Here is a 25,908-nt window from a genome sequence, read left to right as displayed (position 1 = left end):
TCTGAGTCACCCCACCTCCTTCCAGTGTCACAGAGCCTGAAATGACCCTTATTTCCCTGACACTGCTCCAGCTCTTCATCATATTTAAATATATTTTAAATGAGAAAAAAAGTCAATAAAATAACTGCTCTTCTGCACAATCCAGAGTAATGTGAGAACAACTGGGAATGAGACGATCTGTCCTCAGAGAGGAATATGGCAACTTGAACAATAACTTTGCACTGAGAGGAGGAGTATAAATGTGAATCTCCAGGTTTGTTTAGACAAGGAAATGTGACGGTGTTTAGGTCAGATCAGGAGGAAATATGCTAGATAACCCCACCCACTATCCATGGCCCATGTCTTTAGTGCAGGAATAGCTGTCTTTTTACATCAGGAAAGTGAACTCAAGCTAGCTAACTCCAGGGCAACCACAGTGATGAGACCCAGGTAGATTTTATCTCAATATAGCTGGTTGAAGACACTCCCCATCTCCCCCACCTGGGGTGATGACATTCCTGGTAGAAAGGACACCAACTCCCATGATTGACAGGACAATGGAGTTGATAGAAAGGACCACAGGATCCACCCCAAAGACGGGCGAGCTTCAAAAGTGGGCAACTCATGTGTGGGAGCTGAGGAACTACAATGGGCAAAAGATGCAATCAGCCTTAACAGTCACTACCTGGGAACTGTCAAAAGAATTAAAGAAAAAAAATCTTCTGACAGCTCTAGAGAAAGTTTTTATGAAGTTTATCTCCTTTACGGATTCTCTGATGTTTAGAAAGGCCTGAACTATGAGTGAAGCTTTTCCCACACTCGCAGCATTCATAGGGTCTCTGCCCGGTGTGGATTCTGTAATGTGTAATAAGGGTTGAGCTCCAAGAGAAGCTTTTCCCGCACTCACTGCATTCATAGGGTCTCTCTCCCGTGTGGACTCTCTGGTGAGAGATAAGGGAGGAGGGGTGAGTGAAACGTTTCCTGCACTCACTGCATTCATAGGGTCTCTCTCCTGTGTGGATCCGCTGATGTATAGTAAGGTTTGAGCTCCGAGAGAAGCTTTTCCCACATTCGCAGCATTTGTAGGGTCGCTCTCCCATGTGCATTGTCTGATGAGAGATAAGGGCTGATCTCTGAGTGAAGCTTAGCCCGCACTAACAGCATTCATAGGGTCTCTCTCCTCTGTGTATTCAGTGATGCCTACTAAGGGCAGAGGTACGATTGAAGCTTTTCCCACACTCACAGCATTCGTAGGGTCTCTCTTTTGTGTGGATTATCTCATGTCGAAGAAGGCCTGAATGCTAATTGAAGTTTTTCCCACACTCACTACATGTATTCTCTCACTTCTCCGTGAGGATTTTCTCCTGGGACGTAGTTTCCTTGAGGTTCCTATGAGTTCCCTGACAATTAATGGGTTCATCCACTCTCTCCTCTGAGTGGTTTCCCTGCTCTCTCTCTTGTCTATGGTAACTTTCATCAGCTTTTCCCTGATCACAGGGGCTGGTCATGCTCCCTTTGGATCTTGGTAGTAATTCTCCATGCACTTCAGCGAGCTCAGCATCTTCCTGGTGAGGATTCTGCTCCTTGCTCTCCCTCACCTCATCAGCTGCTAGAAGAGAGGAGAAATCTCAGAATTGGGGATGGAAAGGCAGAGAGCAAACCCAAGTGCTGGAGAGACAGACAATAAAAATCAGGGACTGAATTCCCCCAAACTCATCCCCATGAGGGAGAGTGGAGGGGATCAATTCTGCTCCACATCCAGGACCGGCCTTTAGGGTGGGCCGTATGGGTGCCCCACCCAAGGCGTTGCCGGGCGCAGGGTTTGGATTTCCATCTGACCTGCTGCCGAGAGGCTCGCTGGGCTGATGAAAACGGCACAGGGAGGCAGATAAGCAGCTGCGTGGGGGAGTGGGAGAGACCTGAGGTGCAAGGGGCAGTTAGACGACCAGGCGTCAGAGTCAGGTGACTGCTCCAGAACAGAGGGACCTCTCCACACACACAGTCCTTCACACACTCCCATCAACATACACACACTCCTCATATCCTCTCCCACACACACACACACAGACACACACACACACACACAGAGTCCCCCCCAACACATACACCAAGGCTCCCTGCATCCTGGTCACTTCCCCACCTGGGCTATGCTGAGACATCAGGAGCAGCTGCTCTCCTGCCCTCCCCTTACACAGCCTGCAGGGAAAGTGACCTGGGTGCAGGAAGCCCTGACGTCGCTCCTTGCTCCCCTCTCCCAGCCCCCCAGGCCTGCGTGGGGCGGGGGAGCAGCAGTCCAGTGGGGGAGCGAGCAGCAATGCCAGCTACTTTGTGCATCTAGGTCAGGTTCCCCACTTGGGTGTAGGAGGATGCAAAGGTTAGGGGCAAAGGGGGCACAGTGCAGGGGTTGGGGACTCAGGAGGGGGCAGCGATTGGGGTGCGGGGGGCAGAAGTTAGGATTGAAGGGGGAGTAGGGATTGGGGATGCAGAAGGGGGAGAAGGCATTTGGGGCAAGGGGGCACAGTGCAGAGGTTGGGGGCTCAGGAAGGGGCAGGTGTTGAGGCGCAGGGGGTAGGGTTTGGGGTGAAGGGGGTATGCACCACGCAGGGGTTCAGGGTACAGGAAGGAGGTGCAGGGGGTACGAGTGAAGGGGGCACAGTGCAGGGATTAGGGGTACATGAGGGAGGGGCAGGGATTGGGGTGAAGGGGGCACAGTGCAGGGCTTAGGGGCATAGGAGGGGACAGGTGTTGGGAGGGTCAGGAGGGGCAGAAGTTAAGAGTGAAGGGGTGCAGGAGGGGGAGCAGGTATCTGGAGCAAAGAGGGCACAATGCAGGGGCTGGGGGGAAGGGAGGGTGGGGAGCCCGGGGAGCCCATGGGGGACAGAGGGAATGGGGGTGGTGCCATGCCCATGGGAGCCAGGGGCACCAAAATGCAAGTTTGCCCCGGGTGCCATTTCCCCAAGGCTGGCCCTGCCCACACCCCATCCAAACACTCAGTAGGAAGGGAGGCAGCTCCAGCCAAGCTGTCAATCACCATCTGTAGGAAGCCAGGAGTGAGATCTGCTGGGGACTGTCCTGAGCTCACAGAGTCTCTGTGGGGAATCCCAGCTGGTTCTCTCAGGCACTTATAGTTTCTGAGTTGATTTGATGGTTCCTCACCAGTCCAGGGACTTCTCAGGATCTCGTTTTCCTCTGAACCCTGGAGATCCAGCACCCACGGCTCTTCTCCTCCATCCAGCTGGGAGATCACAGAGGGTTTGGAAACTGGAAACCCTGCTCAAGGGAAAGAAAAAAAGGGAGGCAGGAGGGTACTTTACCCACCTCTGGTACAGATGGTGACTAAACAAACCTCTGCGAACCAGGAAATGAGAAGTTAATGTAAACGCCCCCCCCTTCAATGCAACCTTAACTTTGCCCCCAACCCTCAACCCTGCAGCTGGCAAGAACCACTGAGGATGGTTCTGTGTGGGCCGTGCAAAGGTTAACAAACTGCCACAGGGACTCAGGTATTCAGCTCAATGCAGCAGTAACGGGATGAATTCTATGGTCTGTGGTATAAAGGACGTCAGAGCAGATGACCTAATAGTCACATCTGGCCTTCAAAGCTGCGAACCTGTAATCGATCTGAGGAAAGACTAAGAGAACGTGTCACTGTCTGTGCTGTGTTCACAGATGGGAATCCCAGCATCTACCCACATGCCTCCAGCTGCGTGCACTGGGCCAGCTGTAGCTGTGACTGGCTGATGGAGGGATGGGTTGGAGCAGCTGGGCAGAGCTGTGCCTGTGCTACGCAGAGAGGTGCATGTGAAACTTGAGGGGCCAATTCTGCCTCATTTCCGTGCTGAGTGTTGTAGGCTGTGTCAGCAAAGGTGCCCAAGGGTGTGTTCTTGCCATGGGGATCATCAGCACCCTGGTGGCATATGTTGGAGTGATCTGTGGGGCTTAGTGAGGGGTAAGTGAAGGCAGTGACTCACAAGGAAAACTCAGGTTGAGGGGAAAGAGGTAGTAACACTGTGCAAGTCTCAGATGGTCTGTGTGCAGGCGGTTCAGTACTGGAGAGCAGCCCAGGGGGAGGAAGTTTCTGTTTGCCATGATGGAGATGAACCCAAATATTATCTTAGTAAAGAGAAGTTGTGAGACTTTCTGCTGGACTGCTCTGTTCCCAGAGCGCTCTGTAACAGGGGAGGGCAGAGGGCTAGTGTGTGTGTCACTGGCATGTTGGGGCGCTGCTGAAATCGGGCAGAGCAGAGGTGGCATTGTGGGAGTGGCGTGAACCTTAACTTTTCATTTCCTCTTCTAAGAACCGAGAGGACAGGAATCCTTACCCAGCAAGGTCACAGTCTCATAGTTCTCCTGCATGACATCCCTGTATAGGGCCCTCTGAGTGGGGTCCAGCAGAGTCCCCTCTTCCCTGGTGAAGTACACAGCCACCTCCTCAAAGGTCACCGGCCCCTGAAAGAGCAAGAGTCCAACACTCAGGACCTGCTGCCCCACTCACAGCCCCCCTATTCACAGGGGAAAGCAGCCAATCAAATGGAAGCGCTGAGAGAGAAACAGTCGGCAGAGTCCTATCCCCACACTGCCGAGGGCAGCCAGGGGCACCACGGTGAGAGAACAAAGAGAGATCCCTTGTCTCTGCCTGCAGATCCATCACACACCTACTAGCCAGAGGCTGATACAACCCCATAGTAGGAACCCAACACCCTCCCCACTGCCAGCAGCTGGATGTGAGGGGCCGGGACATCTTCCCTACACCTCCCTGGTGGGTGCCCCCTTTCCATGTCACACCAGCCCCTGGCTAGCAGGCTGAGGGTTCAGCACTGGAAGTCTGGTCAGTTTTCCCAGCCCTGCCCAGGAGGTTGGTTTCTCTATTTCCTGTTTCACAGATTAGGAAATTTTCTCCCTCAACATACAAGTGTTTGTTCTGAGGATCTAGGCCCACGTTAAACAAGTTCCAGCAGGTTTGTCACACTCTGTCCCCCTCCCTTTCCTCACCCAGAGTATTCCCTGCCCCCTCCAGCCCTAACTCCCCGCAAGTTGCCACCTCTTCAGTATTTCCTGCCCCACTCCCTCCAGCAGGAACCCACCAGCAACCCCCCAATAACCCCGACCTGAGCTAGCGCCACTGCAGCCGGAGAAGCCCCCGGCCGGATCCAGAGGGGCTAATGGCTTCCTGTGCCCTGCAACCACCCCTGCCGCTCCCAGCTGCTCCAGCCCCTTCCTGTGCCCTGCAACACCCCCCACTCCCAGCTGCTCCAGCCCCTTCCTGTGCCCCGCAACCCCTCTGCCACAGCTGCTCCAGCCCTTTCCTGTGCCCCACAACCCCCCCCAGCCCCCAAGCTGCACCAGCCCCTCTCTGTGCCCTGCAACCCCCACCCCCCCGCTCCCAGTTGCTCCAGTCCCTTCCTGTGCCCTGCAACCTCCCCACCCGGGTTCCCAGCTGCTCCAGCCCCTTCCTGCGCCCCACAACACCCCCCATCTGCAGCTGCTCCAGCCCCTTCCTGTACCCTGAACCCCCCCCCAGCTGCTCCAGCCCCTTCCTGTCGCCCGCAATCCCACCCCGCTCCCAGCTGCTCCAGCCCCTTCCTGTGCCCCACAACTCCCCCCCACTCCCAGCTGCTCCAGCCCCTTCCTGTGCCCCGCAACCCCCCCCCACTCCCAGCTGCTCCAGCCCCTTCCTGTGTCCTGCAACCCCCCCGTTCCCAGCTGCTCCAGCCCCTTCCTGTCGCCCGCAATCCCACCCCGCTCCCAGCTGCTCCAGCCCCTTCCTGTGCCCCACAACTCCCCCCCCACTCCCAGCTGCTCCAGTCCCTTCCTGTGCCCCGCAACCCCCCCCCGCTCCCAGCTGCTCCAGCCCCTTCCTGTGCCCTGCAACCCCCCCGTTCCCAGCTGCTCCAGCCCCTTCCTGTGCCCCACAACCCCCCCCACTCCCAGCTCCTCCAGCCCCTTCCTGTGCCCTGCAATCCCCGCCCGGCCTCCAGGTGCTCCAGCCCCTCCCTGTGCCCTGCAACCCCCATCCCCCGCTCGCTCCCAGCTGCTCCAGCCCCTTCCTGTGCCCTGCAACACCCCGCACTCCCAGCTGCTCCAGTCCCTTCCTGTGCCCTGCAACCCCCCACCTGCCCCAGCTGCTCCAGCCCCTTCATCTGCCCTGCAATCCCCCCCCGGCCTCCAGCTGCTCCAGCCCCTTCCTGTGCCCCGCAACGACCCCCACCGCTCCCAGCTGCACCAGCCCCTTTCTGTGCCCCGCAACCCCTGCCGCACCCAGCTGTTCCAGCCCCTTCCTGTGCCCCGCAACCCCCGCCGCACCCAGCTGCTCCAGCCCCTTCCTGTGCCCTGCAACCTCCCCTCCCCGGCTCCCAGCTGCTCCAGCCCCTTCCTGTGCCCCGCAAAACCCCCTACTCCCAGCTGCTCCAGCCCCTTCCTGTGCCACGAACCCCCGCCGCACCCAGCTGCTCCAGCCCCTTCCTGTGCCCCGCAATCCCCCCCGCACCCAGCTGCTCCAGCCCCTCCCTGTGCCCTGCAACCCCCATCCCCCGCTCCCAGCTGCTCCAGCCCCTTCCTGTGCCCTGCAAAACCCCCCACTCCCAGCTGCTCCAGCCCCTTCCTGTGCCCCGCAACCCCCCGCCCCAGCTGCTCCAGCCCCTTCCTGTGCCCCGCAACAATCCCCCCCGGCTCCCAGCTGCTCCAGCCCCTTCCTGTGCCCCGCAACCCCTGCCGCACCCAGCTGTTCCCTGCTCATGAGTGTAGGACGTCTTCGGCTGAGATTAGTATTCGAATTGGGGAAAAAATAGTCAGATCCACAGAGGCACCAGCATGGGCTAAGTTTCCAGCTAATGGTGGGTATACTGTTCAGCCTGTGCCCGCACCTGCTTCAATTCCAGATGAAGCTAGAAGTAGCAGTAGGGATGGTGGTAAGAGTCAGAAACTTATGTTATTTATGCGTGGGAACGCTATGTCTGGTGCTCCGATTATTAGTGGTACAAGTCAGTTTCCAAAGCCACCAATCATGATTGGTATAACTATGAAGAAGATTATAACGAATGCATGGGCTGTGACAATTACATTGTAAATTTGGTAGTCTCCTAGTAAAGTCCCTGGCTGGCTGAGCTCTGCACGAATTAATAGGCTTAATGCTGTTCCAACTATTTCTGCTCAGGCCCCGAAAATTAAGTATAGGGTACCGATATCTTTATGGTTAGTAGAAAAAAATCAGTGGATTAAAAACACAGGTAAGATGGCTGAATGTTTAAGCTTTGGGCTGTAGACCTTTTTACAGGGGTTTAATTCCTCTTCTTATCAAACTCTGTGGTGAAATTCATGTCAGATTGCAAGTCTGAAGATACGCCTTTATTGGTGTCGGGGTTTTCCCGCTTTTTATAGAGCGGGAAAAGGTAGACTAAAGCCCGCTGGATTGGGTGTTTAGCTGTTAACTAAATTATTATGGGATCGAGGCCCATTTGTCTAGTAAGGCCTTAGCTTAATTAAAGGGTTTGAGTTGCATTCATGAGATATAAGATAGAGTCTTATAGGTCTTATCAGAAACTAAGAGGTTTTATCTCTTGTTTGGGGCTTTGAAGGCCCTCGGTTTATTAAGGTTGATCCTAAGTTTCTAGGTTAGGGTTATCAGGGTGGGAACGGTTGGTAGTAGGGTGGTGGATAGTGTGGTTATTGGGGCAAGGTAGTGTTTTTGGTTGGGTTTGTGTCGTCATTGTTGTAAGTAGTTGGTGGAGTTTGGGGGTAGCGTAATGGTTGCATAATATGAGATTTGTAGGTAGAAGAATAGGTTGAGTAGTGATAATAGGGCTATTATAGTAGCTATGATGAGTATTTGTTGTTTAGTTAGTTCTTGAATAATTAGTCATTTTGGCATGAATCCTGTTAGTGGTGGTAAGCCTGCTAGTGATATAAGGGTAAGTATTATTGTAGTGTTTAGTGCCGGGAGTTTTGTTCATGATGTTATTATTACGGAGATTTTGTTTGTTTCCAGAAGCTTGATTATTAAGAATATTGTAGAGGTTATAATAATGTACGTGTAGAATGTAAGTAGTATAAGTTTAGGGGATAGAGTAAGGATTGTAGCTATTCACCCTAGGTGGGCGATAGAGGAAAATGCTATGATTTTTCGAAGTTGAGTTTGGTTTAATCCGTTTCATCCTGCGATAATGGCGGATGTTAGTCCTAATGTTAGCATTAGTGATGTGTTTAGGGATTGGGCGGTCATTACTAGTAGAGATAGTGGTGCTAGTTTTTGTCAGGTGGTTAAAATTAGGGCTGTTGTTGTAGTAGTTCCTTGAAGTACTTCTGGCAGTCAGAAGTGGAATGGGGCTAATCCCAGTTTGATGGCTAGAGCTGCAGTGAGAATTGTGCATGGGATGTTATTGGATATTTGTGTGATGTCTCATTGGCCCAGTGTTCATGCATTAATGATGCTGGAAAATAAGATTAATGTCGAGGCGGTTGCTTGTGTTAGAAAATACTTGATGGCAGCTTCGGTTGCTCGTGGGTGGTGTTGCTTAGCGATTAGTGGAATAGACTCATAGACTCATAGACTCATAGGTCAGAAGGGACCAATCTGATCATCTAGTCTGACCTCCTGCACAAGGCAGGCCACAGAACCCCACCCATCCAATTTTATAACAACCCCTATCCCAGGACCGAGTTATTGAAATCCTCAAAAATGGTTTGAAGACCTCAAGCTGCAGAGACACCACCAGCAAGCGACCCGTGCCCCACGCTGCAGGGGAAGGCGAAAAACCTCCAGGGCACCTGCCAATCCGCCCTGGAGGAAAATTCCTTCCCGACCCCAAATATGGCGATCAGCTAAACCCTGAGCATGTGGGCAAGAGTCACCAGCTAGCACCCAAGAAGGAATTCTCCGCAGCAACTCAGTACCCATCGCATGCAACAACACCCCGCAGACCATTGAGCAGACCTGTCTGGTGGTAATTCAAGATCAATTGCCCAAATTAACGATCCTATCATAACATCCCCTCCATATACTTATCAAGCTTTGTCTTAAAGCCAGGAAAGTCTTTTGCCCCAACTACTTCCCTCGGAAGGCTATTCCAGAACTTCACTCCCCTAATGGTCAGAAACCTTCGTCTAATTTCAAGTCTAAACTTCCTAATATCCAGTTTATACCCATTCGTCCTCGTGGCTACATTAGTACTAAACTTAAATAATTCCTCTCCCTCCCTAACGTTAACCCCCTTGATATATTTATATAGGGCGAGCATATCCCCCCTCAGCCTTCTTTTGGCCAGGCTAAACAAGCCAAGCTCTTTGAGTCTCCTTTCATAAGGCAGTTTTTCCATTCCTCGGATCATCCTCGTAGCCCGTCTCTGAACCTGTTCCAGTTTGAATTCATCCTTCTTGAACATGGGACACCAGAACTGCACACAGTATTCCAGATGGGGTCTCACCAACGCCGTATACAACGGTACTAACACATCCTTATCCTTGCAGGAAATACCCCGCCTGATGCATCCCAAAATCGCATTTGCTTTTTTAACAGCCGTATCACATTGGCGACTCATAGTCATCCTGCTATCAACCAGTACCCCAAGGTCCTTCTCTTCCTCCGTCGCTTCCAACTGATGCGCCCCCAATGTATATCCAAAATTCTTATTATTAATTCCTAAATGCATGACCTTGCACTTTTCACTATTGTATTTCATCCTATTTCTATTACTCCAGTTTACAAGGTGGTTCAGATCTTCCTGAATAGTATCCCTGTCCTTCTCCGTGTTAGCAATACCCCCCAGCTTCGTGTCATCCGCAAACTTTATTAGCACATTCCCGCTCTTTGTGCCAAGGTCAGTAATAAAAAGGTTAAATAAGATCGGTCCCAAAACCGATCCTTGAGGGACTCCACTGGTGACCTCCTTCCAGTCTGACAGTTCACCTTTCAATACGACCCTCTGGAGTCTCCCCTTTAACCAGTTCCTTATCCACCTTACAACTTTCATATTCACTCCCAGCTTTTCCAATTTAACTAACAGCTCCCCATGCGGAACCGTGTCTAACGCCTTACTGAAATCTAGGTAAATTATATCTACCGCATTTCCTTTATCTAAGTAATCCGTCACCTTCTCAAAGAAGGAGATCAGATTGGTTTGGCACGATCTACCTTTAGTAAATCCGTGTTGCAATTCGTCACAATTCCCATTGACCTCTATGTCCTTAACTACTTTCTCCCTTAAAAATTTTTCGAAGACCTTACATACTACAGACGTCAAGCTAACAGGCCTATAATTACCCGGATCACTCTTATTCCCTTTCTTAAAAATAGGAACTACATTAGCAATCCTCCAGTCATACGGCACAACCCCCGAGTTTATCGATTGCTTAAAAATTCTCGCTAACGGGCTCGCAATTTCACGCGCCAGTTCCTTTAATATCCTCGGGTGGAGATTGTCCGGGCCCTCCGACTTCGTCCCATCGAGCTGTTCAAGTACGGCCTCTACCTCAGTTGCAGTAATATCCACTTCCATATCCACATTCCCGTTTATCATCCCTCCATCATCGCAAGGTTCCTCACCAGTCTTATTAAAAACCGAGGCAAAGTACTTGTTTAGATGTTGGGCCATGCCTAGGTTATCCTTAACCTCCATTCCATCCTCAGTGTATAGCGGCCCCACTTCTTCTTTCTTTGTTTTCTTCTTATTTATGTGGCTGTAGAACCTTTTACTATTGGTTTTGATTCCCTTTGCAAGTTCCAGTTCAATGCGGCTTTTAGCCTTCCTCACTTTATCCCTACATGTTCTGACCTCAGCAAGGTAGCTTTCTTTACTGATCCTGCCTTCCTTCCACTCCCTGTAAGCTTTCTGCTTTTGTCTAATCCCCTCTCTGAGTTGCTTGCTCATCCAGTTTGGCCTACAACTCCTGCCCATGGTTCTTTTCCCCTTTCTCGGGATGCAGGCTTCCAACAGTCTCCGCAGCTGTGACTTAAAGAAATTCCAGGCCTCCTCCACATTTAAATCCACTAATTCCTCCATCCAGTCCACTTCCCTAACTAATTTCCTTAACTCTTTAAAATTAGCCCTGGAGAAGTCAAAAACCCTAATCGCAGATCTACATTTGTTTATCCTTCCATCTACTTTGAACTGAATCAGCTCATGATCACTCGAACCAAGGTTGTCCCCTACCACCATTTCTTCTACGAGGTCCTCACTGCTCACCAACACCAAGTCTAAAATGGCATCCCCTCTTGTAGGTGCTTCAACTACTTGATGAAGAAATCCATCCACTATCACATCCAGAAAAATCTGACCCCTATTATTCGTGCAAGTACTCGTCCTCCAGTCTATATCCGGGAAGTTGAAGTCCCCCATAATCACACATTTCCCCTTTGTGTTTACTTCATTAAAGACATTAAAGAGGTCTCTATCCATATCCCAATCCGATCCCGGCGGTCTGTAGCACACCCCAAGCACTATCTCAGGGGAAGCTCTAGTTGCTTTTTTACCCAGCGTGATTTTTGCCCAGACGGACTCTGTCTTATCCATTCCATCGCATCTTATTTCGCTACATTTAATTTCATCATTGATGTACAAGGCTACTCCCCCACCTTTGCCTTTCTTCCTGTCTTTTCTGAACAGCACATAGCCTTCAATACCCGTGCTCCAGTCATGAGTACTATTCCACCAGGTTTCGGTAATCCCTATAATATCCGGCTTCACTTCCTGCACGAGTAACTCCAGTTCCTCCATCTTGTTACCTAGGCTCCCCGCATTAGTGTACAAACCTTTTAATTTTCGGCATTTGGCGTCAGTGACATTCTTTCCCCCGTCGTGCACAAACTTTCTACCACCAGCATCACCCGTTACTCTGGTTTCTACTCCACTGTTCCTCCTTGGATCAAATCTTGGGGCTGCAAGGGTATCCCCGCTCACTTTGTTTACTTCCCTCTCCAGGTTATGTTCTGGCGTGGAGATCTCCCGAACATTTCCCAACCATCTCCCCCAACTTTCTAGTTTAAAGCCCTCTTGATGAGGTCGGCGAGCCTCCATCCTAGAATTCTATTTCCCTCCTTGCTGAGATGAAGTCCATCGTGAGCAAACAGTTGTCTATCCGTAAATGCGTCCGAGTGACCGTACATGAATGATGGCTAGGGTGCTAATTTCTAATCCTGTTCATGCTAGAATTCAGTGGTTGCTGGAGATTGTCAGTAGTGGTCCTATAATTAGGCTCGAGGTGATGATTATACTTGCATGTGGGTTCATTAGTATAGGGAGGATTTAAACCTACATTTTCGGGGTATGGGCCCGAGAGCTTATTTAGCTGACTTTACTAGAATGTAGTACAATATGGAAGTATAGGGAGTTTTGATCTCTCTGGTGTAGGTTCGAGTCCTATTTTTCTAAGGAAACGAGTGGATTTTAACCTTATTACTCACCCTATCAAGGTGATCCTTTAGTTCAGGCACGTGTCCTATGGTATTGGGGGTAGTCCTGATAAGGCAGTTGGTATTGATATGTGCCAAAGGCATAATGCTAGAGTGATTGGGAGGAAGTTTTTTCATAGAAGATGTATTAGTTGGTCATATCGGAATCGAGGGTAAGAGGCTCGGATTCATAGGAATCCTGCTGATAGTAGTATTACTTTTGAGATTAGTGATACAGAGAATAGTTCTGGGGTATTGCTGATGTGGGCGGGGTTCAGGAATAGGATAGTGGTTAGGGTGTTTATTATTAGGATGTTTGAGTATTCTGCTAGGAAGAATAGGGTGAATGGTCCGGCAGCATATTCGACGTTAAATCCGGATACGAGTTCAGATTCACCTTCAGTTAGGTCGAATGGTGCTCGATTGGTTTCGGCAAGTGTAGAGATGTACCATATTATTATGAGTGGACAGGTGGAGAATATTAAGTATATTGGTTCTTGTGTTGTTATGAATGTTTGTATGTTAAAGCCCCCTGAGAAGAGGATTAGGGACAGTAGGATGATTCCAAGGGTCACTTCGTATGAGATGGTTTGGGCGACTGCTCGTAGGGTGCCTATTAAGGCATACTTTGAGTTTGAAGCTCAGCCTGATCAGAGGATTGAGTAGACCATGAGTCTTGAAATAGAAATTAGAAATAGAATGCCCAGGTTAAGGTCAGCTAGTGGAAATGGGATTGGGAGGGGGAGTCAAATTGATAGGGCTAGTAGTAGGGCTAGAATTGGTGATATGGTGAATAGTGTGATTGATGAATTTGATGGGTAGATTGGTTCTTTGATGAATAGTTTTACTCCATCTGCTGCTGGTTGTAGTAGTCTGTAGGGTCCTACGATATTAGGGCCTTTTCGAAATTGCATGTAGCCTAGTACTTTGCGTTCAATTAAGGTGAAGAAGGCTATGGTGATTAGGATTGGGATTATGTATATTAGTGGTGATATGAGGTTGGATAGTAGTGTTTTCATAAATTGGGAAGGGGAGTTGAACCCCTGGGTAAAGGGTTTAAGCCTTTTGCATTTATACCTGTCTCTGCCACCCCAATTAGACCCTTTTTTTGGGTCAGGGTTTTTGTCTTATTGTTAGTTAAGTTGTTTTCACTAATGTAAGGTAAGGCTTGTTTTACAATATTGGCCTTGTCTTTTCGGTCCTTTCGTACTAGAAAAGGCTCAAGTTTATAGATAGAAACCGACCTGGATTGCTCCGGTCTGAACTCAGATCACGTAGGACTGTTAATCGTTGAACAAACGAACCCTTGATAGCGGCTACACCATCAGGATGTCCTGATCCAACATCGAGGTCGTAAACTCCATCGTCGATAGGGACTCTATGATGGGATTGCGCTGTTATCCCTGGGGTAGCTTGGTCCGTTGATCAAGTATATTGGATCGTTTATGCTGATAGCACTTTGAGTTGTTAGTCTAGGTTAAAAAGAAAAGTTCTTTTTTTCGGAGGTTTTGTTTTTCTCCGAGGTCGCCCCAACCGAAAATAGAAATCAGATGCTATTTTGATAGGCCTAGGTTAGGTTGATGTGGGTGATAGTTGATTTTGTATTTGAAGTTCCACAGGGTCTTCTCGTCTTATAGTGTTATTCTCGCTTTTGCACGGGAAGATCAATTTCACTGATTGTTTGTAAGAGACAGGTAGAACCTCGTTTGGCCATTCATTCTAGTCTTTATTTAAAAGACAAGTGATTGCGCTACCTTTGCACGGTTAGGATACCGCGACCGTTTAACAGAGTCACTGGGCAGGCATTACCCCTAATACTTGTGTCTTGCTAGGGGCTATGTTTTTGGTAAACAGTCGGGTTCGTTTGATTTGCCTAGTTCCTTTTACAAATTTTAATCTTTCTTGTATGCGCTCCTGTGTTGGGTTAACAGTTAGGTCTTATAGGATGTTTTAAGTGTTATTGGTTTTATAGTGGTTGTTAATAATCAGTAGTTTATCTGTTATGATTTAAGCTGGCGCATTAGAGAAGTTTATCTTCTTGTTACTCATTTTAGCATTAGTTCTTCTATTGTGGTAGAATAGCTCAATGTTATTTGGGGAGAAAATTTGTGTTGTTATTTTATAGTTGTAATGAGCTTTGACGCTTTCTTTGGTGGTGGCTGCTTTAAGGCCAACGGGTAGTGAATGTTTTGGTGTTTTGTCTTCCGTTTTAGGTTGTATCCTTTTTCAATCGGGCTGTACCCCTATTGAATAAATCTTAAACTTTTCTTTTTACTTTAAGTTGTTTTGTAGAAGGTTTAAGGTTGAACTTATATTCTTTTATTGAGCAACCAGCTATCACCAAGTTCGTTAGGCTTTTCACCTCTACTTATAGATCTTTCCACTCTTTTGCCACAGAGACGGATTTAGCCTAATGGGGCTGTCTTTAAGTAGCTCACTTGGTTTCGGGGGTTCACACTTTAGGTCTCTTTGCTTGAATATGCTGGCTAAATTATGATGCAGAAGGTACAAGGGTTAATCTTTGCTTTTTATGGCTTAGTGACTATTTCATTGTTTTTCATCTTTCCCTTGCGGTACTGTCTTTATTGCTCCAACTGTCTTTTCTATCGCCTATACTAAGATGTATAAAAATGTTTTGTTTGGTCTTGGTAGGATGGTTTTGTTTATTGTATTCTATTTGTTATGGTTGGGCTAGGTTATTGCTCAAAATAGTCCTGTTTTAATGGACAATCTTTCAGGTGTAAGCTGAATGCTTTTGGTTAAGCTATGTTTTGAGTATTCCAAGTACACCTTCCGGTGTACTTACCTTGTTACGACTTGCCTCATCTGTTATGTTTTTATGTTTTAATTTATTGGTGTTGTAGCTTGTTTGAGGAGGGTGACGGGCGGTGTGTGCGCACTTCAGGACCGGCTTAAATTGGGTATTTTGATCCCAGTTTACTGCTAAATCCTACTTATGGGACTGGTTTCATAGATTCCCTTCTGTCAGTTAATTTCTAGTGTAGAAAATGTAGCCCATTTCTTCCATCTCAATTAGCTACACCTTGACCTGACTTATTAGCTGTTGCTAGTTGTTTTGCTTACTTTTGTGTCCTTCATGGGGTAAGCTGGTGAAGGTGGTATATAGGCGGTATTGGCAAGAGATGGTTGGGTAGATCGTGGATTATCGATTATAGAACAGGCTCCTCTAGGGGGGGTTGAAGTACCGCCAAGTCCTTAGAGTTTTAAGCATTTTGCTCGTAGTTCTCTGGCGAATATTTTTGTGTATTAAATATCTGGGTTTAGGGCTAAGCATAGTGGGGTATCTAATCCCAGTTTGTGTCTTAGCGATCGTGAGTTCAAATGGTTCTTTTGCATTAAGGTTGTTTTCACATTGGGCTAATGTATACTTTTACGTATGACAGTTGAGTATGGGGTTTTCCTTAATTTTTAAGATTGTAATTTTAGTTACGCTTTATGCCAGTTTTCTGTTAGTTTGAGTTTCTTGTATAACCGCGGTGGCTGGCACGAGATTGACCAACTCTGTTTGCTATGACTAAGTCAAGCTTGTGCTCATTGCTTAATTTTTATCACTGCTGAGGTGCCCTTGGGGGTGTGGCTGGAGGCTAGGTGTTTTAGGCTGTCGTGGCGTGCCTGATACCGACTCCTTTTGTCCGGTTAGACTGTTAGGGTGTTTTCACTGGTGTGTTGATGCTTGCATGTGTAATTTTAGCAAAAAATAACAGTAAGGTTAGGACCAAATCTTTGTGTTTTTGGGATATGTTGATTATCCATCTTGGCAACTTCAGTGCCATGCTTTGTGATAAGCTACAATAACGTATATATTATATATAATATAATATAATAATATAATAATATAATAATATAATAATACGGTGAGGTTGGGTGAGTGTTAGTAGGGTTAAGTTTGTGTTGATAGATACTTTTATTTTCACACGTATCGTGGCAGCACTATGTTAGTCTAGTTGTTCTCGGATTTTGGGGTTTGACGGGAAGTAAGCAGCTATTCGGACTGGTGTTTAGTCTATGGGGGTGGGGGGGGTTAACTTAAAATAATATGTGTTTGAATAAATAGTTTGGAATTATCTGTTGAGAATATTTATAAAAATTTATGTCCTACAAGCATTAACTTAATAATACCATATCATAACTTGCAAGGTTAACCATTTAGAGTTGGGTCCAGTTTCAGTTAGTCGGCAGGTATCAGTTATGAGGGCCTGAGAACAGAAAGAGAAAAAGAGAACTACTATATGCCTTTAAAAACATGAATAGCCAGGTTATTAAATCAATGTATAGAACACATTAACCAGAGGCCTTTTAAAGAGAAATGAATGGACTTTACCAATATTATGTGCCTGAAAAAACAACCAGAGGCCAGAATAGATCAGTTATGTACGCCATCAATACTTGGGCCTGAAACTAGTAATTTAGTATCTTACTTACAAGGGTTGCTTATTTCTAGTGATTAGCTATATTAAGAAATAACCCAATACCTGCTTAATATTCATGTTGTCTTGCAGTATTTAATGTTATGTCCTTAAATCATTAACTTTAAATTACCTAAATAATATTCATGTCACTATGGATTGTTTAGCACAGACATTTAGTTTGTTATGTCTTTAGCAAAATTAAGCGGTAATATTACTAGTGATATGCTAGTGGTAAATAAATGAATGCAAGATAATACATAGCATAGTATAGTGGAAATTTCTCTACTGGGCACGGGAGAGTGTGTTGGGTATACCTATCAAAAGGTAGTTTAGTAAAAAATTTCGGCTTTGGGGGCCGAGGATGAAGGTTTTAGTCCTTCTCTTTTGATTATTCTAGGAAAGTTGTAGCTTTCAGTCTTTGGTTTACAAGACCAGTGCTTTGTAAATTAAGCTACTAGAATATTTTAGGTTTAATATCTTGTTTTCGATTGTTCCTGTGATTGGTATAAGTATTAGAATAATTGTGAAGTATAGAATAGAGGCTGCTTGACCAATGGTGATGAATGGATCTTTGACTGGTTGGCCGCCGATTCATGTGAGTACTAACAGGTCAGCTGTTAGGCATCAGAATAGGGTTTGGGTTAGTGGTCGGAATATAGTTGAACGTTGTTTTGATGTATGTAAGGTTGGTATTAGGAATAATACTAGGATAGAGAATAATAGGGCAAGTACACCTCCTAGTTTGTTTGGGATAGATCGTAGAATTGCGTAGGCGAATAAAAAGTATCATTCTGGTTTAATGTGTGGTGGGGTTGATAGTGGGTTGGCTGGTGTGAAGTTATTTGGGTCGCCCAGCATGTTTGGGGAGAATAGTGTTAGGGTTAGGAGAAGGGCTAGTATTAGTACAAGTCCTAGTAGGTCTTTGTATGAGAAGTATGGGTGGAATGGAATTTTGTCGGCGTTTGAGTTTAGTCCTGTTGGGTTGTTTGATCCAGTTTCGTGAAGGAATAGTAGGTGTATGATGACTAAGCCAATAATAGTGAAGGGTAGTAGAAAATGGAAGGTAAAAAATCGGGTCAGGGTGGCATTAGCTACTGAGAATCCCCCTCAGATTCATTGTACGAGGGTGTTACCAATGTATGGGATAGCTGAGAGTAGGTTGGTGATAACAGTAGCACCTCAGAATGATATTTGGCCCCATGGTAGGACATAGCCCACGAATGCGGTGGCTATGACTAGAAATAGTAGGATGATTCCTGTGTTTCAGGTTTCTTTGTATAAGTATGAGCCGTAATAAATTCCTCGACCGATGTGAAGATAAATGCATATAAAGAAGATAGAGGCTCCGTTGGCATGTATGTTGCAGATGAGTCATCCATACTGTACGTCTCAGGTGATATGGGCTACTGATGAGAATACCAGTGAGATGTTTGGTGAGTAGTGTATTGCTAGGAAGATTCCTGTGATGATTTGTAGGATTAAGCAGATGCCTAGCAGTGACCCGAAATTTCATCAGGCTGAGATGTTTGAGGGGCTTGGTAGGTCAATGAATGAGTTATTGATGATTTTTATTAGTGGGTGGGTTTTTCGTAAGTTTGTGGCCATTAAGGTTTTTGTAGTTGAATACAACGGTGGTTTTTCAGATCATAAGTCTTGGTTAAAGTCCAGGCAAGAATTATGATGTATTTCATGTTTTTATTTGGGTTTTGTTTTGTTTTTTGGATGGTTGGTGTTTCTTGTAGCTCTTCCCCTCATTATGAGGTGCTTAGTTTGGTTTTGGGAGCGGCTTCTGGGTGTGCGGTGTTAGTTGGTAAGGGGGGATCTTTTGTTTCTTTGGTCTTGTTTTTGATTTACTTAGGTGGTATGTTGGTTATTTTTGCTTATTCATCTGCATTGGCGGCGGAGCCTTATCCTGCGGGCTGGGGAAGTTTGGATGTGGTTATTTATTGGTTGTGTTGTGTAATTGCTGTTGTGTGGCTTATGATAACAGATTATAGTTTTTGGAGTGTGGAAGACTTTGGTGATAGTACTACTGATGCTGATGGGCTATTTGTTGTTCGTTTAGATTTTAGTGGGGCTTCGTGGTTTTATGGCCTTGATAAGGGCATTCTTTTGATTGCTGGTTGGGGGTTGTTGTTGACATTGTTTGTTGTGTTAGAGTTGGTTTATGGGCTCTCTCGTGTGGTGCTTCGTGCAATTAGGATATAGTGATTAGTAGTGTGATTAGTGCGATTGATAGGATGAATGAGGTTATATAGATTTTAATGAGACCTTTCTGTGATGATGAGACTATTGTGATTGGGGTGATTTGTGATTTAGTTAGTCCTTTTGGGCCGATGTTCTCGTATCAGGACAGATCAATTAAGTGGGTTGCGATGTTTTGGCTAAATTTTAGGTTGGTTATTGGAAGTGAGCGGTGGATTAGGGTGTTGAAGTAGGCTAGTAAATTGGAGAGGTTGTGGGTGTTGGAGGTTTTTGGGGTTATTTTGTTGGTTATTATGGTTAGTTCTAGGGCTAAAAGTAGGCCCAGGATTGTTACTGTTAGTGCTGCAATTTTAATGTATGTTGGTATTGTTGTTGGTGGGGTTTTTAGAGGTGTAGTGTTTATTGAGATGATTAGTCCGGCGATAATGCTGCCTATAGCAAGGCGAGTAATTGGGTTGATGATTGTTGGGTTGTTTTCGTTTAGTAATATTGTGGAGTGGTATCGGGGTTGTCCTGTTTGTACGAATGTTATGATTCGTAAACTGTAGATTGCGGTGAATGAAGTTGCAGTTAGTGTTAGGAGTAGGGCTCAGGAGTTTAGATATGATGTATTTATGGTTTCGATGATAATATCTTTGGAGTAAAATCCAGTTATGAATGGTATGCCCGTGAGTGCCAGACTACCGATGGTTAGGCATGAAGAGGTGATTGGTAGGGATTTATGGAGTCCTCCCATTTTTCGAATGTCTTGTTCGTTGTTGAGGTTGTGAATAATGGAGCTGGAGCATAGGAAAAGTATGGTTTTGAAGAATGCATGTATAGAGATGTATAGGAAAGCTAGCTGTGGTTGGTTTAGGCCGATGCTTACTATTATGAGGCCTAGTTGACTTGATGTGGAGAAAGCAATGATTTTTTTGATGTCGTTCTGGGTGAGAGCACAAAATGCTGTGAATAGGGTAGTGATAGCCCCTAAGCATAGGCAGGTTGAGAGGGCTGGGTTGTTTGTGGTCAGGATTGGATGTACTCGAATAAGTAGAAAAATACCTGCAACAACTATAGTGTTGGAGTGCAGTAATGCTGACACTGGGGTAGGACCTTCCATGGCTGCTGGTAATCACGGGTGGAGGCCAAATTGGGCTGATTTTCCAGTTGCAGCTAGAATGAGGCCAAAGAGGGGGAGTAGAGGAGTGGAGTCGGTGCAGGTAAATATTTGTTGAAGTTCTCATGTGTTTGTATTTATTGCCAATCATGATATGCTGAGGATTAGTCCGATGTCGCCTGTGCGATTGTAAATGATAGCCTGTAAGGCTGATGAATTTGCTTCTGCTAGTCCTCGTCATCATCCAATTAATAGAAATGATATGATTCCTACTCCTTCTCATCCAATAAAAAATTGGAATATATTGTTGGCTGTTACAAGGACTATTATGGCCACTAGGAAGATTAATAGGTACTTGAAGAATTTTAGGATGTTTGGGTCTGTAGATATGTATCAGTGGGTAAATTCTAAAATGGATCATGTGACATATAGGGTGATTGGTACAAATATTATTGAGTATTGGTCTAGTTTAAAACTTATGTTAATGTTAAATGTGGATGTATGAGATCAATGAAAATTGATGATGATGGATTCAATGTCTAGGCAGGTAAATATGATTAATGAGAGCGTGGAGGTAAAAAATGCTATTTTTACAGCTGTTTTTGCTTTTATGGCTGGGTATACGGGTGTTATTAGGGGTAGTGTTAATATGAGTAGTGTTAAGAGTATGGTGGTGTTTGTTAGTATGGTCATAACTTTTACTTGGAGTTGCACCAAGGGTGGTTGGTTCCTAAGACCAATGGGTTGACTTCTATCCTTTAAAAGTGAGGGAGCTGGGGGTGTTAGTCTCAGATATAAGAGTTAGCAGTTCTTATTGTATTATACCTCTCTCGGTTTATAAGGAGGCTTGAACTCCTATTTTTAGAGCCACAGTCTAATGTTTTTTTAAACTATATTAACAGTGGAAGGTGCCTCAGATTAGTTCTGGTTTTATTATTAATAGTGTTATTGGTAGAATGTGGAGTGTTATAAGTAGATGTTCTCGTGTGTGAGTGGGGGGGATTGTCTTTATATGTGAGGGGGTTTCTCCTCATTGTGTTGTGATCAGTATATATAGTGTGTAGGTAGCAGTGATTAATGTACCCAGTCCTGTAATTAGGATTGTGATGTTTGATCAGTTGAATAATGAGGCGATAATAGTTAGTTCTCCTATTAGGTTAATGGTTGGTGGAAGGGCTATGTTGGTGAGGCTAGCTAGGAGCCATCATAATCCTATTAGGGGTAATAATGATTGTATGTTTCGGGTTAGGAGTAATGTTCGGCTATGAGTTCGTTCGTAGTTGGTATTGGCCAAGCAGAAAAGTATGGATGATGTTAGGCCATGGGCAATTATTAGGGTGATAGCACCAGTGTATGATCATTGAGTTTGTGCCAGGGTTGAGGCAATAACTAGGCCTATGTGGCTTACAGATGAGTAGGCAATTAGTGATTTTAGGTCTGTTTGGCGTAGACAGATTGAGCTGGTTATAATTACCCCTCAAAGTGCTCTTACTATAAATGGATATGAGAGTGTTTTTGATAGTGGGTCTAGTGTTATTGTGATGCGGATAATGCCGTATCCCCCAAGTTTTAGGAGCACTGCTGCTAGGATTATTGATCCTGCAATTGGGGACTCTACATGTGCTTTTGGTAATCATAGGTGTAGACCGTATAGGGGTATTTTAATTATGAAGGCGGTCAATAATGCGAATCATCATATTGAGTTGGTTCATGAGTATATTATAGTGGGTTGGTTTAGTTGCATTTTGCAAGTAGATAGGGTGCCGTTTTGGGTTTGTATGGATAGGAGGGCTACTAATAATGGTAAAGATCCTGCAAGGGTGTAGAACAGGAAGTAGGTTCCGGCATTTAGCTGTTCTATTTGGTTGCCCCAGCGTGTAATGATTACCAGTGTTGGAATTAGTGTAGCCTCGAATGCGATAAAGAATATAATTAGTTCTGTGGCAGAAAAAGCCAGGATTAATGAAATTTGTAGTAGAATGATGGTGAGGATAAAGGTTCGTTTTCGTGAGGTTGGTTCTATAGTTAAGTGGTTTTGACTGGCTAGGATTATCAGGGGGGTAAGTCAGCATGATAAAATTAATAGTGGGGCGGAGATTTGGTCTATTCCTAAGCAGTGGTTGGAGAAGGTTGTTAGTTCTATGGAAGGTTTAAATCATTGTAGGCTTAAGAGGGCAATTCCAAGGCTGTGTGTTAGTGCGGTTGGTCATAATTGTTTTGGTTTACATAATGTAACTGTTGGTAGTAGTATAACTGTTGGGATGATAATTTTTAGCATTGTAATAAATTTAGGTTTTGTAGGCGATCTGATCCATGAGTTCGTGAGGATGCTACTAATAGTGATAGGCCCATGCTGGCTTCGCAGGCTGAGAAGGATAGTATTAGTATTGGTACTAGCATGAATGATGAGGTTTGTAGTTGAATGGGTCATATGGATAGGGCGACAAATAGGGACAGTATTATCCCCTCAAGACATAATAAAGTTGAGATTAGGTGGGTTCGGTGCAATGAGAGGCCTGTAATGCTGATAATAAAGGCAGAGTAATAGCTGAAATGTGTTGGTGTCATTTTGATAGCCGTGAAGTTCAATCACGATTGACTAAGTCGAAATTAGTTGTCTTGTGTTAGACTAGTTATCTACTCTGCCCATTCTAGGCCCCCTTGAACTCATTCGTATATAAGGCCTAATGTTAGTAGTAGTAGGATGATGAAAGCCCAAGTGAAAGAGTGGGTTGGGTGTGGGAGTTGAATTGCTCATGGTAATGGAAGTAATAGTGCGATTTCTAAATCAAATAGTAGGAACAAGATTGCTACTGAGGAAGAATCGAATTGAAAATGGTAAGCGAGCAGATTCTAATGGGTTGAATCCGCATTCGTATGGAGACAGTTTTTCATTATCTGGTTTTATTAGTGTAAGTCAATAGTTCAGCGTTATTAAAATCATGGATAGAGCAAGGGAGATAATTATAATTGAGATTGTAACGTTCATTACTTTTCTTTAGGATTAAGCTAAAACTTAGTGATTGGAAGTCACTTGTACTATTATACTAGAAAAGTAGGAGCCTCATCAGTAGATTGACACGTATAGGAACAGTCAGATAACATCTACAAAATGTCAATATCAAGCGGCTGCTTCGAATCCAAAATGGTGGGTAGAAGTGAAGTGGTATTTGATTTGTCGCATTAGGCATACGATTAGGAATGTAGATCCAATGATTACGTGTAATCCATGGAAGCCTGTTGCAACAAAAAATGTGGAGCCGTATACGCCATCGGCAATTGTAAAAGGAGCTTCGTAGTATTCTATGGCTTGTAGTACTGTAAAATATAGTCCAAGTAAGATTGTTAGACCAAGGGCCTGAATGGTTTGATTTCGGTTTGATTCTATTAAGCCATGGTGGGCTCAGGTGATTGTTACGCCTGAAGCCAATAGGACGGCTGTATTTAGTAATGGAACTTCAAATGGATCTAGTGGGGTAATTCCTGTTGGAGGCCAGCAACCACCTAGTTCTGGTGTGGGAGCAAGGCTTGAGTGGTAGAAGGCTCAGAAGAACCCAATGAAGAAAAATACTTCTGATGTAATGAATAGGATCATGCCGTATCGAAGACCTTTTTGTACTGGTGGAGTGTGGTGTCCTTGGAAGGTTCCTTCTCGTACAACATCTCGTCATCATTGGAGTATGGTGAGTAATATGGTTAATAGGCCCAGAGTTATTAATAGTATTGAGTTATAGTGAAATCATATGGCAAGTCCTGAGGTTATTAGTAATGCTGCTGTTGCACCTGTTAGTGGTCATGGGCTTGGGTCTACTATGTGGTAGGCGTGTGTTTGGTGGGTCATTAGGTGTTTTCTTGTAGGTAGAGGCTAAGCAATAGGACGAATACGTAAGCTTGAATTATAGCTACTGCTAGCTCTAAAATTGTTAGCAGTAAAAGAATTATTATGGTTAGAATTGATAGGGTTATTATTGTTGGTAGTAGAGCTAGTACTGCAGTAGAGGTAAGTTGAATTAATAGGTGGCCGGCTGTTAGATTGGCTGTGAGCCGGACACCTAAGGCTAAGGGTCGGATAAAAAGGCTGATTGTTTCAATAATAATAAGGATTGGGGTGAGTGGAGTTGGGGTGCCTTCTGGTAGTAAGTGTCCTAGTGATGTTGTTAGTTGGTTTCGTAGGCCTGTGAATACTGTGGCCGCTCATATTGGGATGGCTAGCCCTATGTTTATAGAGAGTTGGGTGGTCGGGGTAAATGTGTACGGTAGCAGTCCTAATAGGTTGATTATTAATAGTATAATTATCAACAATGTCAGGATAATAGATCATTTATGTCCTGTTTTATTGATTGGTAGTATTAATTGTTTTGTGAATGAATTTATTGTTCATAATTGTAGGGTTGAAAACCGGTTAGTTAGTCATCGATTATTTTGGGTTGGAAATATGATTGATGGTATAAGTAGAGCTAGAATAATTAATGGAATTCCTAGGATTTGCGGGTATATGAATTGGTCAAAGAATGTTAAGTTCATGGTCATGCTCATGGTTTTGTGTAGGTGATTTTATTGTTTTTGTTGATGATAGGATTGTTTATTGATAAGTAGGATGAAATTTTTGGTTGAAGAATTATGATATATATTAGTCATGTGGATGAAAGAATTAGGAATCACGGGTCTGGGTTTAATTGTGGCATGTCACTAAGGAGGGTGGAAAATTCTCTTTTCTAGCTTAAAAGGCTAGCGCTATCCTGTTTAGCTACTTAGTGAATGACTATGATAATATTAATGAAGATCAGTTTTCGAAGTGCTCTAGGGGCACGGATTCTACTACGATTGGCATGAAGCTATGGTTGGCCCCGCAGATTTCTGAACATTGTCCATAGAATACTCCTGAGCGTATAATGATGAAGGTTGATTGGTTTAATCGCCCTGGAACTGCATCTGCTTTTACGTCCAGTGATGGAACTGCTCATGAGTTGTTCCAGCCCCTTCCTGTGCCCTGCAAAACCCCCCACTCCCAGCTGCTCCAGCCCCTTCCTGTGCCCCGCAACCTCCCCCCCCGCTCCCAGCTGCTCCATCCCCTTCCTCTGTCCTGCAATCCCCCAGCCCCCAGCTGCTCCAGCCCCTTCCTGTGCCCCACAATCCCCCCCGGCCTCCAGGTGCTCCAGCCCCTCCCTGTGCCCTGCAACCCCCCCCAGCTCCCAGCTGCTCCAGCCCCTTCCTGTGCTCCGCAATCCCCCCCGCTCCCAGCTGCTCCAGCCCCTTCCTGTGCCCCGCAACCCCCCCTCCCCCAGCTGCTCCAGCCCCTTCCTGTGCCCTGCAACCCCCCCCGGTCCCAGCTGCTCCAGCCCCTTCCTGTGTCCTGCAACCCCCCCCACCAGCTGCTCCAGCCCCTTCCTGTCCCCCGCACCCAGCTACTCCAGCCCCTTCCTGTGCCCCGCAATCCCCCCGGCTCCCAGCTGTTCCAGCCCCTCCCTGTGCCCTGCAATCCCCGCCCGGCCTCCACGTGCTCCAGCCCTGCAGCCGGCGGGGCCGTGCGGTGGGACCGGGGGCAGCACGAGGCAGGCAGGGCCAAGAGGGGCGGGGACACGCGTGGGGCAGACACGCTCCTGCTGGGGAGGTTAGGGTTGGGGTGTGGGGGGGCCAGTTATTGTGCGGGGGTCACAAGCCCCGCCCAGCTCTGCCACTCCCTGGGAACAGGCGGGGATTGAGAGGCACCGGCTGGGATAGGGGGCAGGGCCGGGGGACTGGATGAGCGGTGGGGGGAGGGTCAGGCTGGCCCGGGGTACCTCCCTTACTTGGGCTAGGAAGAGCGGAAGCGC

The 25,908-nt window shown here is 46.1% G+C and overlaps 1 protein-coding gene and 4 pseudogenes across 1 annotated transcript; all 5 read right to left on the bottom strand.

The window, feature by feature from the left end:
* Window positions 1–7,206: 7,206 nt before the first annotated feature.
* LOC127042163 (NADH-ubiquinone oxidoreductase chain 2-like) lies at window positions 7,207–16,869 on the bottom strand (annotated as a pseudogene).
* LOC127042188 (cytochrome b-like) lies at window positions 16,535–18,396 on the bottom strand (annotated as a pseudogene).
* LOC127042197 (NADH-ubiquinone oxidoreductase chain 5-like) lies at window positions 17,252–20,098 on the bottom strand. Its single transcript, XM_050935819.1, is given in 1 exon segment — window positions 17,252–20,098. A coding segment is annotated over 1 exon segment (960 nt). The 3' UTR covers window positions 17,252–19,138.
* Window positions 17,252–22,526, bottom strand: LOC127042162 (NADH-ubiquinone oxidoreductase chain 4-like; annotated as a pseudogene).
* A 625-nt stretch (window positions 22,527–23,151) lies between these two features.
* Window positions 23,152–25,064, bottom strand: LOC127042212 (ATP synthase subunit a-like; annotated as a pseudogene).
* Window positions 25,065–25,908: the final 844 nt, after the last annotated feature.

This window comes from Gopherus flavomarginatus, unplaced genomic scaffold (genome assembly GCF_025201925.1).
Source record: "Gopherus flavomarginatus isolate rGopFla2 unplaced genomic scaffold, rGopFla2.mat.asm mat_scaffold_34_arrow_ctg1, whole genome shotgun sequence".
Classification (NCBI taxonomy): domain Eukaryota; kingdom Metazoa; phylum Chordata; order Testudines; family Testudinidae; genus Gopherus; species Gopherus flavomarginatus.
This window is presented reverse-complemented; position numbering and strand designations above follow the sequence as displayed.